The sequence below is a fragment of the Canis aureus genome, chromosome 16 (genome assembly GCF_053574225.1).
Source record: "Canis aureus isolate CA01 chromosome 16, VMU_Caureus_v.1.0, whole genome shotgun sequence".
NCBI classification, from domain to species: Eukaryota; Metazoa; Chordata; class Mammalia; order Carnivora; family Canidae; genus Canis; species Canis aureus.
The window spans coordinates 50,493,794-50,511,052 of record NC_135626.1 but is presented as its reverse complement, the minus strand read 5'-3'; the positions used below and the strand labels follow the sequence as shown (position 1 = coordinate 50,511,052).

Below are 17,259 nucleotides of genomic sequence, written 5' to 3'. Positions count from 1 at the left end.
AGAGTTAAAGTGCAAGGGATTAGGTCCTAGTGGAGTATAAATAGAGTAGAAATGATATTTATTGAACCTTCTGATAAATCCAAAGGTTGATGTGTGTCTCTGTTCACACTTTGGCTTACAGCTGAATGGCTTATTTATTTAATTGGTGGAGAGTTTAAAAATCCATGGAGTGTACTAATTTAAAATGATGGTTACTGAGCCTGACAACATATGAATTTACTTTTTAGTTTTTGAATTTATATGATGTACCCTTTTAGCCTATCTGGGTTGTAAGTTTCACCAGCAAAGATGTCAGCCATCGATTAAACAAGCCACTGGGCTGAGGACAGAAATGCTCTTGTCGAGCACAGATCTGTCAATGTGTCAATAGTTCATGGACATTAAGTTATTGATGAACTTTTGCTTTATCATTGTGTTAATGTTACTTCAGAGAAATGTTAAGCCTAAAGTGATAGCATAGTGAGCCATAGCCTCACTCTAATAGAAGTGCTTTACATGAATTAACTCATTTAAGCCTCACAACAACTCTTAGGAGATATAACCTATCATGTCTTCATTTTTATAGAGAAGCTTGTCCCATGATGAAGTGCTGGGACCTGAACCCAGGCAGTCTGGTTCCACAGCTCACTGTCTTATCTTCCACCCTCGCTAGAAGGGAAAGCCATTGTGATGGCTCGGGCGATGTGAGGGGTTTGGAGTCTGAACGGTCTGGGTAATTGTGGTTGTAGAGAATTGGCCTGGGCATTGTGCTCTCTCTGTCTCCCCTTCTCTCACTCTCACTTCCCATACAGCCTTTCCCATCAGGGTGTCTGCTTAAATTATCCCCCTCCATCCCCAGTATGAAGACCACCTGTTTGCCTATGTTTGGCTACAAACATGTGCTGACGCTAACTGACCAGGTGACCCGCTTCAATGAGGAAGTGAAAAAGCAGAGTGTGTCACGGAACCGAGATGCCCCAGAGGGCGGCTTTGATGCTATCATGCAGGCTACAGTCTGTGATGTGAGTTTGGAGGGCATTGAACGTCTGGTGTGGTTGTCATATATTAAAATGGGGGAAGGAAATGGTTCAGCTGTGGGAATTAGTGTGAAAAAGAGATAGGAAGTAAGCCGAGTTTTGTATGGTGTGAGCAGTAAGTTTCTCCTGAGAGGCAGTCTTTGTTTGTGTCACTCCCTGGCCAGAGCTGACATGTTTTGAACCTCATTGACCCCAGATGTTTTCTGGGTAGAGTATCTTCTTGCCTTCTCTGGAAGTGTATCAGAGTCAAGCCTGGTTGACTTAACCTTAGCAAAGTGGACAGATGTTCAGATGGGATTTCTGTAGCCCAGCTCAGTTCCACCTGTGCTGGTGGGTTTCTAGACAGGCTACATGATTATTGTGGAAAAGCTATATTTAGAGTTGAAGTATGTGTCTTTCAACTGCTTGAACTAATCAGCTGAGGCTCCTTTCCTAAGAGAACAGAAACCCTTGAATTGGAAAAGCTCCAGATTGTGTTCTAAGGACTGGGACTGAAGCCTTTCTTCAAGATGACTTATTCAGCTCTTCAGCGTGGAAGTCCTTGGGTCTTTGTCTTGTACCAATGACATGGCTAAAGTTGCCTTCTCTCTTTTGCTTATTTATTTATTTTTTAAAACAGGAGAAGATTGGCTGGAGGAATGATGCATCCCACTTGCTGGTATTTACCACTGATGCCAAGACCCATATAGCGCTGGATGGAAGGCTGGCAGGCATTGTCCAACCTAACGATGGGCAGTGTCACATTGGCAGTGACAACCATTATTCTGCCTCCACTACCATGGTGAGATTCTTGGTACCGCCTGTGGTCCCCATTTACTATGGCCAGGGCTACGCTTACCCAGGCAGAGTTTCTGTGTGAGTATGAAGATGGCAGCTCTTTCCCTGTGCAGGGTGCAGGGCTTGTGTCAGCCTTTCCTCTCACTGCTCCCCCCACCCCCTGTACCAACTGGACACTTTCATCCAGGGGACAGACTGCACAGCCATTATAAGTAGTCCTGGCTGTGGTTGCTCCTGCCACCACTGTCTCCACTGCCTCCAGCACCAGCAGCAGTATCATGGCCTCCAGAATTGACCCAAAAGACTTTTGCAGGTCTAGTTGGAAAGCAGGCCTTCCTGTGTACTGTGTACAGATTAGCCTCTTCTTAGAATGCCATGTTCACTTGTGGTTATTGGAAGAAGATAGGGGATAAAGAGACAAAGATCATCAAAAGAGTGGATATCTGTTCCTGTGGGGAAAGATTGAAGGGGTCCAAGTCACTTAGCTTGAAAGAAAGTTTAACTGATATATGAGAAGACTTCTTATAAGTTGTTTTCTATGGCCTTTGAGGGTCAATTAAGAGGAATGGAGTTATTACTGTAAGCCATAAAGAAATGTAAGACCCTCAGAATACTGATACTCTGGGTATCTGGGGGGTAGGTATGAACTCTTCATCTCTTAAAGACAATACAACAAAACAGCTTGTCTAGGTGGCTTAACGGTATACCTGTGTAAAGGCAGGAGTCCGAGCTGGATGATCTCATGAGCTCCCTGCAAGGTCTAGGATCCCAGGGACATGTTCACAATTCACCAGCATCCCTGTTATGGCTTGAGTTCCTTGGTGTCAGCCATGTCTAAGTTGGGCACTGCAAGGCATTGGGCGAGTCAGTTATCCCTGACACCTAATCTAGTGCCTTGCCTAGTGCTTCCCTCAGGGGCTGAGGGAGATAAAGGGACTATCTAAGATACCCTTTTTGGTTTAGTTGAGGAGATGTGCTACTAGTAAAGAAGGTGATTAGTGCTAAATAGTGCAGTCAATAAAGGCTTTGGGGAATCCAAAGGAGGAGAGCTCATCAGAACTGGGATGGTCAGGAAAGGCCTCCTATAGAAGGCAGGACCTAGGCTGGGTCTAAGGAAGGAGGAGGATTACCAAAAAGAAGGCCACTCCATGGGGGAGAAAGAGTATGCTAGCTCAGTGGTAAATGGAAGGGGAAGAGATGTGGATGCTGATTGGAAAGGAAGGCTGAGACCACCACAGGGTGGTGTGCCACTAGGATGCACACACTGGGCCAAGGCATTTATCAGTAGCTACAAAATGAAGAAACTTCAAAATGAGGCCTGACACGTATGGGAGAGCAAGGGATAGGAAGACTCCAAGTTCTGCTTTGCAGCCCCCTCCTTCCTTCCTGCTCCTCGCCCATCCCTCTCTCCTCTGAGCCCCAACATCACTTTGTGATGCCACTCTTTGGATCTTCACTTTGTTTTGTAGTTGTATGTACCTGTCTTCAGTACCAGCCTATGAACTCCTTGGCAGCAGAGACTATGATATATTTGTCATTCAATAAGTGTTTGTTAAATGAGTTAATAGAAAACAAAATGAGGCCTGACAGTACCTGGCTCATGGAAGCTGCTCCTTGGTATGAATGCATTGAAGTCTAGTGGGAAGAAAGAGATGCTTGGTTTTGATACCACCAACCTCTGCCTCTTCATCTATCCCTGGAGTTCACAATTGGGTTTGTGTTGCTACTTACTCCCTTGCCTCATATTGATCATGGGGTAGAAAGGTTCAAGCACCACGACCGTCTGGGCCACAGCCCAAATCAGCTGAGTCCTAAGGCTTAGAATTCAGGGATGTATGTGAACAGAGGTGAATTCTTAACCAAACTCCATGTTCTCTCTTTTTACAGGATTATCCCTCTCTGGGACTGATGACAGAGAAGCTCTCCCAGAAAAACATCAATTTGATCTTTGCAGTAACGGAAAATGTGGTCAATCTCTACCAGGTAACTACATCTTCAGGGCTTCCTGGAGTGGGGCCCGTGATGGGTGGACCTGTGTCAGGAAACCAGTGCACACAAGCATTGGCCAGTGTCCCCAACCAGGAGAGCCTCTCCTCCAACCTCTTCCCAGGAGCTAATGAGTTCTTTTTATAGTCTCTCCTCCAGCCTTGAACCTAGCAGGATGGGTGTGTTGGTGTTTGCAGAGCCAGAGGGGAATCATTTAGTGGGGGATGTGAGAGGTTCTTTATAATTTTATACTCAAGGCTGAAAAACTGCTAGATTTATTACTGGCAGTGACAGGTAAAATATCCCATCATTCCCTCCATCTTCGCTTCAAGACCCTTCAAGGTCTCATTTGGGAGGGCTTTTGGAGATGACTATCTTCATTCAGTCAGCCTTGCCCATCTTTGTCTTCCTTCCTAGAACTACAGTGAGCTCATCCCAGGGACCACAGTGGGGATTCTGTCTACGGATTCCAGCAATGTCCTTCAGCTCATTGTTGATGCTTATGGAGTAAGTGTCCTGCCTGGGGATGGGCCTGCTAAGAATCCACCTCACTTGGCATTACCCAGCAGGGCTAGATTTGGGAGTCCTGGATGTTAATCCACCATGCAGCCTTCACTGCCTTCCTCTTATTCTTCTAGACACTGGCAGATGGCCAGCACCAGGAGGAATGCAGCTTTCAGAGAGAGAAATGGCTCATAAAGGAATGCCAGGGAGTATTAGAAGCAATGGGTGAAGAGCTTAGAGAAGGTGGGAAGGAAAAAGAGGCTGGAGATGGTGATGAGGAAGGAGCAAATTGGAGGAAGGATAGGGTGAGGAATAGGGCTCCAACATGAGAGAGTAGAGGGGGGCTGAACCATGGGGAAGGTGAGTTTGGTTAAAAATTAGAAAAAAATGCTACTCTCCAAGGTGAGCAGGACTAGCACTCCCTTTTTGCACGTCCATGAGGCTTGCAGGAGGGCGTAGATGGTTTAGATTCTACTCAGACTCACCCATGCACCAGTCCCCACTGGAGAGAGAGAGGAGCAGGTCTTGGGCAAGAAATATAGTAAGAAACAGGCTCCTGGGGATGCTCTCCTCTGGCGGCTTCTAGGTGAACCTCAGCATCTGGCCCTGCCAGTGTGAATCCAGGGCCACCTGATAGATTTTGCTTGGAATGGAATTGGTTCCTATCCCCTTCCTCTCAGCTCATCTCCTTACCTTCTTCTGCCTGTTTCTGCTTAGAAAATCCGCTCTAAAGTGGAGCTGGAAGTGCGTGACCTCCCTGAGGAGTTGTCTCTATCGTTCAACGCCACCTGTCTCAACAATGAGGTCATCCCGGGCCTCAAGTCTTGTGTCGGCCTCAAGATTGGAGACACGGTGAGGTGGGCTGAGCTGAGCAGGGCATGAAGCTGCACCTCTTGCCCCAGCCTATACCCCGCCCCCCCAGCATCTGGGATCACCCCTCCCCTTCTTTCCCTACAACTTCCTGAAGGTCATAACAAGTTAGATATAATGGAGCTGCCAACCTTTTCCTCCAAGGCTCCTGTTGTCTAAACTTCTCTGTTATGTAAACTTCACCATCAGGATTTTAAAAAAACTTGCATTTAAGTTACCTCTGTTTGTGTATGCCTAGTTGATTGCAAATGCAGATATCTCTTACCTTAAGCCCCTAACCAAGGTAACACCTTTCTTTCCTCTACAATGTAAAGTGACAGTGTTATCTATACGTATTTATTGAGCACTGACTTTGTGCCAGGCATCATTCTAGATGCTGAAGATTCACCAGCAAATGGAACCGTCAAAAATACCAAACACCCACTGTCATAGACTTTCAGAATGCAAATGTACATTTTGCTCCTCCAGTCCCTCTATGGTCTCTATGGCTTTCTTTCCTTAGTGGTTGCTTCTCCTCTGCTTCTGCCTAAAGGGGAGGGGTTGGTGAAGAGGGAAAGAAGCAGAAGGGGGGTAGCTATATCCATATCATCTGTATATCTGTCTCTATCCATCTGTCTGTATATCTATCTATATTCTAGAACATGTACATATACCCCATCTAAGAAATATTGGCCAGAAAGGTGTACGATTGCTCCAGTGATGAAATGTCATATGGAAATTAAACAGATCCTGACCCTGTGGTTGGTGACTGTGTGGTGTCGTGTGGTGCAAAATAGTGCTGTGTATGTCTTACTACAAAGACATATGACATTGTGTCATCAGTCCAGCTAGCTTAGTTGGCCAGAGCAGAATGTTTATAAGATCACAGGTTCTGTTCTGCTTGAGCTGGCTTATTTTGTGTGTGGAATTAAGAAAACCCTAGCCTCTCTTATGACTGTAAATCATATCTGTGCACCCAGATATAACTGGACAACTGTCCCAGGCTCTTTTTTAAAAATTTTTATTTATTTATTCATGAGAGACACACAGAGAGAGAGGCAGAGACACAGGCAGTGGGAGAGGCAGGCTCCATGCAGGGAGCCTGACGTGGGACTCGATTCTGGGTCTCCAGGATCAGGCCCTGGGCTGAAGGTGGCTCTAAACCACTGAGCCACCCGGACTGCCCTGTCCCCAGGCTCTTCTTTTTGCTTTGCAGACCTGGGTAGTGGGGAAACTGAGGAACTCCAGATTTCTGGGGGTTGGACATTCCCTGGACAGGACAGGGCACAGCTTCTCTCCGCTGGGGCCAGAGTGTAAACAGGGTCCACCCATGTCTGAATGTGATCTTCCTTTCCTCCCAGGTGAGCTTCAGCATTGAGGCCAAAGTGCGAGGCTGCCCCCAGGAGAAGGAGAAGTCCTTCACCATCAAGCCTGTGGGCTTCAAAGACAGCCTCACCATCCAGGTCACCTTTGACTGTGACTGTGCCTGCCAGGCCCAGGCTGAGCCTTCCAGTCACCGCTGCAACAATGGCAATGGGACCTTTGAGTGTGGGGTGTGCCTCTGTGGGCCTGGCTGGCTGGGGTCCCAGTGTGAATGCTCGGAAGAGGACTATCATCCCTCCCAGCAGGACGAGTGCAGCCCCCGGGAGGGCCAGCCCGCCTGCAGCCAGCGGGGCGAGTGCCTGTGTGGCCAATGTGTCTGCCATAGCAGTGACTTTGGCAAGATCACGGGCAAGTACTGCGAGTGTGATGACTTCTCCTGTGTCCGCTACAAGGGGGAGATGTGCTCAGGTGAGTACAACTGCCTGCCCTCCTATCCCTGGACGCATTCTCGCTCACACATTGGCAGTCTGGAAACTTTAGGCCAGGGCTTAGGTAGGCACAGGAAGGCCCGGCAGACAGAGCCGAGTGGATGGTGTTCCACTCCCACGATGGAAAACAGAAGGAGGCTCTCTTTAATTCCTCTCAGCTCCCTGAGTCCTTGTTCCTGGGGCACACACAGAAGTGGAAGTGAGCTTCTGCTCCAGGGGACTTCTCTCCTAGAATAGCATGGGGAGGAGTGGGGAAGCTTGAAGGTGAAGACAGCTTTTTTTTTTCTTTTCTTTCGTCTGCCCTTTTGGTAATACTTTAAGTCATTGATTCCTAATCGTTTGAAGGATATGGACCAATCCCTTTTTTTTTAGGTAAAAAAAAAAAATCACTGACTGATAGTAATTAGATTTTTAGTAGTTACAGATTTCAAAATTTCATGCTATCAGAATATATAGTAAAATTAGTAATAATTATTTTACATGAATTTGTCTTTTCATCATAAGACTTGGAAAATAGTAAAAAAGGAAGACAATGGAACACATTTAGTGAGGCAATATGCTTGGAACAAAGGCTGGAAAATTATATATGTATTATATGTTGGCACTATTTTGTTATCATTATTGGCAGTGCTATTGCTTTTTGGATTCTAGGCCTGTGCTGTCAAATATAGTAGCCACGTGTGGCTATTTACACTTAAATTAAGCAAATTGAATTATAACTTAAGTAAAATTTAAACATTTAAATTCAATGAAAAATGAAAGATTCAGTTCCCCTTTTGCTCAGGAACTATTTGTGGCCAGTGGCTGGTGCGCTGGACAGCACATAAATTGGAAATCATTGCCATTGAGAGGTCCAGCCTACAGATGGAGGACTATGATTTTGAGTCCTACCTCAGGATACTGAGTTTTTGTCCTTCTCATTACAAAATTCAGTAAGATCTTGAGGACCATGGAAAATCTCAAGCTGGTTTTTTCTTGCCCCAAAGACCATTTCTAGGATACTTCCCCAGCTAGAAGAAGTCAAACTGACATGAGTGTAGTCTTTATCTGCAGACATGCTGACAGTACTCTCAGAGGCAAATAGGCAGTTCTGAGTAGTTCTTGGGGCACTGGGGATAGGTTTTTGCTGGGTTATGATCACTGAGGCTTGATCCCTCTTGTGACAGAGAGATTGAAGACATTTGCAAATTGGTTGGGATTGGTTTATGGGTATATTTTGTAGCCAATCAACAGAGATTATAATTGGCTTTCATGGTGATCAGATCTATGACTCAGATTGACTTCCTTTGCATTCTGAATGCAAAGGAAGCTTGATTAGAGGGGCACCTGGGTGGCTTGGTTGGTTAAGCGTCTGTCTTCTGCTCAGGTCATGATCCTGGAGTCCTGGGATGGAGCCCCTGCATAGGGTTCCCTGCACAGTGGGGAGTCTGCTTCTCCCCCTGCCACTCCCTCTCCCCCTCCCTCTGCTCATGTGTGCTCTCTCTCTCTCAAATAAATAAATAAAATCTTAAAAAAGAAAGCTTGATTAGAAAGGTAAATCTGTCATTCTAAAGCAAGGATGGCTAAGTAACATAAGAATGGCTTATTTTTAAAATTTATTAAAAGATTTTATTTATTCATGAGAGACATAGAGAGGGAGGCAGAGACATAGGCAGAGGAAGAAGGCAGCTCCATGTGGGGGGCCCAGTGTGGGACTCATCCGATCCCAGGACCATGGGATAATGACCAGAGCCGAAGGCAGACATTCAACCACAGCCACGCAGGTTCCCCGCTTATTTTTATCATCTGCCACATTATTTCCTTTACTCATGCCAACAAAATTTGAGAGAGAGCTTGCAGAGAAATAACATCAGGGAGATGAGGGGAGAGAGAATGAGAGAATGAGAGCAGGTACAGACACGCACACACATACAAACAGCAGTTTGAATTAGGGGCTGAGGCAGGAATTTCAGCTCATTTTAATATTTAATAGTACTTACATCATATTCAAAGCACCAAAGGGAATGAGTAAGTTTGATGTGGGAGACCATGTGGAGAAGCTTGGGACTCAGGGGGAGAGGGTGGTCCTAGGAGAGGCCTACAGACAGCCCCTTGGGGGCACCAGGGACAGAGGGAGGTCTACTATTCCTTTGCCTCATGGTTCCTGGTCTGGTGTGATGTAGGGTGGGAGGGATCCTATCCAGCAGATCCTTCTGCTGCTGGCTGCACTGAAGCCATAAAACAAAGCTGCCTGGGTCAGCAGCCTGCTTCCTGCCTCCTACTGGTGCAAGAACAGCTCGTCCTCAGTGTGTGCTCCAGCTTAACTCATGAGGGAACCCCAGCCAGCCGCAGTCGTCTCTGAGAGGCCTTCCTTACCCTACTCTGAGAGTAGTTATGTGCTTCCTGGTTTCAGGTCTGGATCCTGTGGTGCCACCATCATACTCTCCAGTAACAGATACTCAGGAACACACACTTATTGAGCACCTGTTCTGTGCCAGGCACTTGGTCCCTATGGGTGAACAGGGGTCATGTGTGATTCCTGACCTGTCAGCTTGTAGACTGGTTCACCATTGTCTCTTCCCAGAGCAGCTGGCCTGTGGTCTGTTTTATGCTGCAAGCTGGCTCAGGAGGGTGGCACGCTATGACTTAGCTATTTCCCCAGCTCTGGCCTTCCTCCTCCCCGCCCCTTCCCCCCCTCCCCACTGGGGCATGGTCTTTGTGGTTACATGTTCTCAGCACTCCTGCCCCAAACATCAGGGAGTGCATCCTTGTCCTTAAGGGACTCTCATTCCTGCCACATCCATGAGCATAGATTGACTAGGTACCCTGAGCCACCCCTGAGTTCTGTGCTGTAGTGTTGTGGGATAGAGAGACACAAGTAAGACAGTTTTGCCCTTAATTAACTTACCTAAAGATAATTCACAACATGAGGCAGAACCTGCCAAATCTTGGAAGTGAGATGTCCTTGGGGAATAGTCCTAGGAGTTCTGGGAGTTCTAGGAGTCCACTGGAGAGAGACTCATTGTAGACAGAGGAAGCCTGGGTGGCTTCATGGAGGAAGTAGAGGATGTCAAACAGAGGGCTGTCTCATAAAGGTGAAGAGTGGAGCTAAGCGTCAGCCCAGAGGGTCAAGCTGCATAGGGAGAGTAGTTGCATTCCCTGGGACCTGAAATGCCTGCTCCTGCCTTTCCCCTCCCCTTCCCTAAGCTCTACCCCTCCCCTGCTGCCTTCTTTTCTATTTCCTTCCTCTCTCTTACACTTTCTTTTCATTCCTTGCTCCCTCCTCTGACTTTCCTGTGAACCCAGGCTCAGCCACCCTTTTGCTGGAGGGGTGCCAGTCCTGTGACATTACCACACTGTGGCTTCCTTTCAAGGGCTGACCCTCCCGGGGCTTGGGATCCGCCTGCTGACTCTAGCCTGCCACTTGACTCCCAGCCTTACCCACTGGCTTGCCTGGCACATCATCTTCTCAAAGATTACTTTGTTTGGCCCCACAGAGGAAACACTATGGGACAGGGGTTTCTGAGGAGGCTGAGGCCTCTCAGTGTTGCCAATCCTCTGTGGGGTTGCCTTTCCCTGTCCAGGACCTATGGTTAAAAGCTGGTTGTAGTGGACACTGGGGGGCCCCGCTCTCCTGGCTATCACTGGGGAGCAGAAGGTGCCAGCTAGTGGCTGATTGAGCCTGCCTATGCACCTCTCTCTCTCCTCCACCATCTTGGGGCCCATTGGCTCACACAAGTGGCGTGGTTTTCAGACCAATTGAAGTTACTTCCGCCTTGCTCCCTGCCTTTCCTCTGATTAACAATCAGATTTTTATTATTCATCCACTTCTTCCTGATTCAGAATCCTTGAGAATGAGTCACCTTTTCTTCCAAGTTTGGGAGCCGAGTTTTCAAGCCTTGTTAAATGCTTAGGGGGAATGTAGCACTGGATGTAACACCTGCATTTAACCAACCTAACCCCCACCCCAGCCCTCTCTCTCCCATTCCTACACTCATGCAGTAGAGTGAATAGGTCTTCCCTTCTAGGGCTGATGGCTCTTGGCAATGATCATGCAGCATGGGGTACATGCTGGTGAATGTGTGTATGTTTTCCAGGATTTGAGGAGATTAACTCCATGGAAATAGAGACCTTGTGTGTCTTGTTCACTGCCGAATCTCCAGTGCCCCAGCATGAACTCAATAAATATTTGTTGAGTAAAGGAATATATAAGTAAACAAACATTGATTGCATGCCTACTCTGTTTCAGATGTTATGCTAATCACTACTGATGACAAATTGATATGGGTCCTCTCCCGTTGGGGAGGTCATGATCTAGAAAGAGAAACAGATAGGGAAACAAACGGGCTGACTGTAAGGGTTAAAATAAAGGTACACGCAAGTGCCAGGAGAACACATGACAGTTGATTTGGCCTGGGGATGATGGAAGGAAAGTGTAGAAGGTGGTGAACCACTTGGTGTGGTGCTAACGAGTGGTGGCAGGAGGACAGAAGAGGAAGGTAGAGCAGGGAGCAGGCTGAGCCACGGGGTGGGGACCCTCACCTGCCCCCTGCCCCCTTGGGCTGTGTGCTTCCAGGCCATGGCCAGTGCAGCTGTGGGGACTGCCTGTGTGACTCCGACTGGACCGGCTACTACTGCAACTGTACCACGCGCACTGACACGTGCATGTCCAGCAACGGGCTGCTGTGCGGCGGTCGGGGCAAGTGTGAGTGTGGCAGCTGCGTGTGCATCCAACCTGGCTCCTACGGGGACACCTGCGAGAAGTGCCCCACCTGCCCTGACGCCTGCACCTTTAAGAAGTGAGTGGGCAGAGAAGTGAATAGGAGAGAGCTGGGTGCTGGAAAGAGGAAGAGGGTACCTCAGGCTGGAATCTACCCCAAGCCCCCCAATCCCTCCAGGGCCTGTCTCTTACTCACCAAAGCTTTAGGAAGAGGAAGCTGCTGGGGAGGAGTCTAGCTTTCCTCTTTGCACTGAAAAGTTTGGGCAAAGTTGGAGGGAGAGCCTACCCTGCAGGGGCCAGGGTAGTTCCCATGGGACTGTAGTTGGAGAAACAGTTCCCTGGGCTGCCATTCCTGAATCCCTGAGTTGGGAGGAAGGCTAAACCAGGGAGCTTCTGGAGAATGTTCCACTGCTAATGTACTGATGCTGGGGGAGATGTGGGCTGGAGTTATGAAGGACGCTGTGAGATGGGAGAAGGTCACCAGCACAAACTGCACTCATCTGGGGGTCAAGGATGCTCTGCCATTTCTCTTGCTACTTTAAACAGGGCTGGACTCATGGGTGCACAGTCTGTGCATTTGTACAGTGCTCTGTGCTTAGAAGGGGCCTACACTTGGTATACTGCTCTGCTGGTACTGTCTTATAATTCTTAGTAATTTTTGAACAAGGGACCTAACATTTCCTTTTGCACTGGGCCCCCAGACTATGTGACTGGTTCTGCCTTTAAGGCTTCCCAAACTGGTGTAGGCTTCATTTCCTTTCATACTCTCTTGAATGGGAAATGAAGAAGTTTAATGAGGGTGCTGAGGTCCTCTGTCTGCCAGGCCTCTCACTCTGAACTCCAGAGTTGACCCTCTGGGCTCCCAGGATTGTTTTACAGGTGTTTATTTTCTGCGGCGGAGCAGCTTTTTGGTGTGTGGTGGTCAGAGCCAGACAGACTGTAGGCTTGCTTCTCCCTTGTCTTACTCTTGGTGTCCTCTCTCTTTTAGGGAGTGTGTGGAGTGTAAGAAATTTGACCGAGGAACTCTCCATGATGATAATACCTGCAACCGTTACTGTCGTGATGAGATTGAGTCTGTGAAGGAGCTTAGTAAGTTCAACATGTCTTAGAGTTGCACACACACACACACACACAGCTTCTAGAGTTTTTCAATTAATCCCAGCATCTGTCCAACACTCATCAGTAACATGGAAGAGTAATTCCCACCTCAGAGGCATGTTGTGCAGACCTGATGCACACTAGGCACTTCATAAAAGCTGGCTTCCCTGAATCCTCTTGCACCTCTACTAATTTGTTTCATGGTCCCTCCCCATTCTGCTTCCCAGCACCCACAGATGCAGCAAGATCCTACAAATAGCTTTTTTTTCCCCCTACAAATAACTTTTAAATAACTGATTTCAGGCAACCCTAACTTTACCTCCCCAAGAAAGAGAAGACAGTGCATTCTATTTGACAGATGGAGAAACTGAGGCACAGAGTGACAGTCGTCCTTTTAGTAAGCTAGTAAGCATTTACTAAGTTTACTTAACTAAGAGTGTTAAATGATACCCAGGTATGCAGCTTTGCTGGTTTGGAGGGAAACCTTCACCCTTATGGATTTATAGCTAAAATAATTACGCTGGGGCCCTTCTTGGAATAAGACAGATAAAAATACAGTGGGGAGCAAGACTCTTGCTTGCAGTTATTCTGATTTGCACTTTACCTTGACTTAAAAGGAGATAATCTTTCCCGCTGTCAGCAAATCTGATAAGATTTCTGGGTCAGCTAGGCATTGGCTGGTTTCATGGAGATAGATGGTAATCTCTCCTGAGATAGCCATCTCCTATGAAGGCAGAAAACATGTTTTTTAGTGACAGCCACAGTAAGACACAGCCAGCTTCTGGCTGTGGGTGTTACAGAAAATGGTCAGATCTCTGAACCCTTTGGCTAATATCAGAAGTGGGGCTGGGAGTGGGGGTAAGGATTTGGGGATTGAATTTGAAGAGACAGCCTTTTCTCTGGAGGAGATTGGGTATATGCTATGATTAGTTTAGGGGGCAGAGACTGCTGAGAGAGATGTGAGATGTTTTTATTACCTAGACTAGTTGTATATCACGGGTTAGCTTTTACCCCCTCCCCCATGCCATGATAATAATCAAAATGAATGCTTGTTTATGGATTGTATAACTTATACAAGTTATGAAGGTGTCCTTTCATAATACAATCTTACCCTTTCCTCAACCACCTAGTAAAGTAGAACTGTAGTATTGTTGTTACCTTCATTTTGCAGATGAGGAAATGCAATCTCAGGAAAGTTACACAACTTGCCCGAACAAGTTAAGCTTAGAACTAAATCTGGAAATCCTTACCCTTTCTGTTGTTTTCTTATACCACTGGTTTTCTGAAGGCTTGTGGAGTTCAAGTCTGTAGGATGTGCTCTGAGACTCATGTTTGCATTCTGCTCTGTCAGGTACTTGTGATGTGACCTTGGGACATTTGCTTAACCTCATCTTGTGTCAGTTTTACTCATCTGGCTTCATCACTGTAGGGCATAGTACAGCTGATGGAGGGGTACCTATAGTTTCCCTGTCAGGATAAGAGGTTTTAGAATCAGAAGGGGTGAAGCCTACAAAATGTGATGGGAGGCAGAGAAGAGGGGGTGGCTCTAGAGGGGAACATTGGATCAGAAGTAACAATTGAAGAAATATAAATGCTGAGTCAACAAACTATTAAGAATTGTTGGACAAGCAGAGAGAGGAAAGAGAGGGAAGAGATCACCCACTGTGTGTTAGGTACTGTTTACTTTAAGCCACTTAGTTCTCTACCAACCTTGTGAGGTAGAGTATCATTTTCTTTTTTTAGATGAAGAAGGAGATAGCTGATGAGGTCAAGTTACTTTTCCAGCATTACACAGCCAGCAGGTGGTAGAGCTTTGAATCAGACCATGTAACATGTTATGTCCTTTTTGAAGGAAGGAATAAGAACCTAAAAGTGTCTGGGAGGAACAAAATACAGAAGTGAGGGTCATCTAGAGGCAATTTCCAGGCTATCTCAAATCTAGGCATCTTGCCTAATGTTATACATAGTGTTTATATACTTTCTCAGAAGTTTCATGACTGGGGTTTGGGAATGATTCCATCTTCCAGGAATTGACTCGCTTTTCATTCTCCCATCTTTTCCCTTCCTTAGAGGATACTGGCAAGGATGCAGTGAATTGTACATACAAGAATGAGGATGACTGTGTTGTCAGATTTCAGTACTATGAAGACTCCAGTGGAAAGTCCATTCTCTATGTGGTAGAAGAGCCAGGTAAGTGAACCCTGAGGGCCATGTTAGGCAGTAGTTTCCTCCTATTCCTCTACTTATACAACAGCTAGGTTAAAACTGACCTTACAAGTGATAAGTTAGGGCCTGTCATCTGGGTATGGATAATATTTAAATACAAATGTTAGTGACAAAGTGACTTTGCTAATTGAGATAGAAAAATAAGAAGGTGGGTAAGGAAAAGAAGATAGAGGGGCACCTGGGTCATTCAGTTGTTTAAGTGTCCGACTTGATTTTGGCTCAGGTCATGATCTCAGGGTCGTGGGATTGAGCCCCACATCAGACTATGCACTTAGCATGGAGTCTGTTTGAAATTCTCTCCCTCTGCCCCTCCACCCGCTCATGCTCTCTAAATAAATAAATAAATAAATAAATAAATAAATAAATAAATAAATAAAAATTTTTTAAAAAGGAAGGTAGATATAGATCCCATGAAGGGACAAAATGTATCATGGCATTTTTTGAGGTGGCAGTGTTAAGAAGTAAGGAATTTAAAGTCTAGGGCTTTTCAGCATCTGCTCTGTTAAAAGTTAGGTGGTTGCCAAGAGCAACCAGCCTGCAGCTTCAGAGGAAGGCCTCATGTTGACCTTACCAGGTTGACCATGAGACATGGTACTGGATTTGAGGCACCAAGCTAACGTGCCCTGAACACTGAAAAGATAGGCCTCTGGAAGCAGGAGGAGCTCATCTATCATACACAGACCAACTGCAGGTTTGTCACCATCTAATACAATAAATTTGCTTGCTTCCCCTTACTACCTCTGTCACCTTCCTTTCTCTTAAATAACAGACTAAGCTATGAATCATTAGAAAATATATTCGAGTACTTATTATATATCAGGCAGTGGACTAGGTTCTGGAAATGTAACAATAAATAAAGCAGATGTGGCACTCACAGGTCAGGGGAAAGGAGCACATAAATTGATTATGACACCTGCTGAGGGGCAAGGGCTATGGTATGGCAGAGGGTAGATAAGAACTTATGGAAGTGAAGGATCAGTGTCTGAAGGCAGAGACTAAATCAGTTGATTGCTTGACATTCTTAACAGCTGTAGGAATTTCTTCAAATCTTCCTTCAGACCAGTGTCCAGCAAACTCTTTCTGCCAAGGACCATGTAAGTATATTAGGCTTTGTGGGCCATGTGGTCTCTGCCATGACTACTCTGCCATTGTACCTGGAAAGCAGCAATACATTTAATGCATGAGCCTAAGTATATTTACAAAAACAGGTAGTAAGCCACATTTGGCTCCCAGACCATAGTTGGCTGGCCCCTGCCTTAGGAAAATGGGTCTCAAACTTTTGTATTGTTGTTAAAATCCAAAGTCCTGGGACACCTGGGTGGCCTAGTGGTTGAGCACCTGCCTTTTTAGCTCAGATCGTGATCCTGGAGTCCTAGGATCAAGTCCCACATCTGGTTCCCTGTGGGGGTTCCCTGCTTTTCCCTCTGCCTATGTCTCTGCCTCTCTTTCTGTGTCTCTCATAAATAAATAAATAAAATATTAAAAAAAAAATCCAGAGTCCTGAGCCCTGTCCTACTTCCATGAGCTTCTATGTTCTTGGTTAGTGCTCCTGGCAGATGTGATACACCCAATATTTGAGTGCTTCTGTTTTGGACACATCATTTCCCCTAGTGAGCCTTTTCAGACTGCCTCCAGCATCCATTTTGCTGATTTGGTTGGGTGCTCCTATTTGCTTCTCAAAGCAGCTATGCTTCCCTTAGAAGGGCCTTCATCAGACCATTAAATTGCATCTTTAGTCACCCATCTCCCTCAGTAAATCACAAGTTCCTGGAACACAGGAACTGTCTTTCTTATCTATTGTTATATCCATATTTGGCTCAGTCATCTACAGAGAAGATATTTAACGGTTTTTGAATGAATTAATAGGACTTATTATTTCTAGGAGACAGGCAGACTTGTATACATCTTGATATCTGCTGGGAGAATTTTGGCTGCTTGGAGAAGGAAAGGGGTGAGAGTGGGAAGAAACTCTGCCTCATCTATGTCAGCCAGGGTGTTGCTGGCCTCATGGGTAGAGAAGAGCATGGTGCCCCCCTCTGTGATATTGTTCACCAGCCTTTCCCAGGGCTCTCACCCTTTAGAAGGGAGAAGGAAGGTAAAGAAAGGGAATGGCCTTAGCTTTATTTACTGATGCAAGGTGAAGTTGATATGGGAAGGGGAGAGGGAAGAGTCTGGATATGTATCTGTGGGGGAGCAGATGTGGATTACTTGGCCATGACTCCTCACACTTTCCCATCCACCTCTGTTAACATATTTCATGGATTTTTCCATACCCACCCTATCTGCACCTTTG

General features: G+C 46.3%; 1 protein-coding gene across 4 annotated transcripts in view; it reads left to right on the top strand.

Moving 5' to 3' along the window:
* ITGB3 (integrin subunit beta 3) overlaps nt 1-17,259 on the top strand; it is a 64,861-nt gene that overhangs the window by 26,351 nt on the left and 21,251 nt on the right. For 2 of the 4 annotated variants that reach the window (XM_077853923.1, XM_077853924.1), the window contains exons 5-14: nt 839-1,001; nt 1,636-1,797; nt 3,681-3,776; nt 4,197-4,286; nt 5,001-5,140; nt 6,499-6,923; nt 11,499-11,721; nt 12,631-12,731; nt 14,811-14,930; nt 15,995-16,060. In XM_077853923.1, the coding sequence (XP_077710049.1) occupies nt 839-1,001; nt 1,636-1,797; nt 3,681-3,776; nt 4,197-4,286; nt 5,001-5,140; nt 6,499-6,923; nt 11,499-11,721; nt 12,631-12,731; nt 14,811-14,930; nt 15,995-16,060 (1,586 nt within the window). The remainder of the gene's footprint in view (nt 1-838; nt 1,002-1,635; nt 1,798-3,680; nt 3,777-4,196; nt 4,287-5,000; nt 5,141-6,498; nt 6,924-11,498; nt 11,722-12,630; nt 12,732-14,810; nt 14,931-15,994; nt 16,061-17,259) is intronic. The other 2 variants (XM_077853922.1, XM_077853925.1) reach the window with 1 other exon arrangement.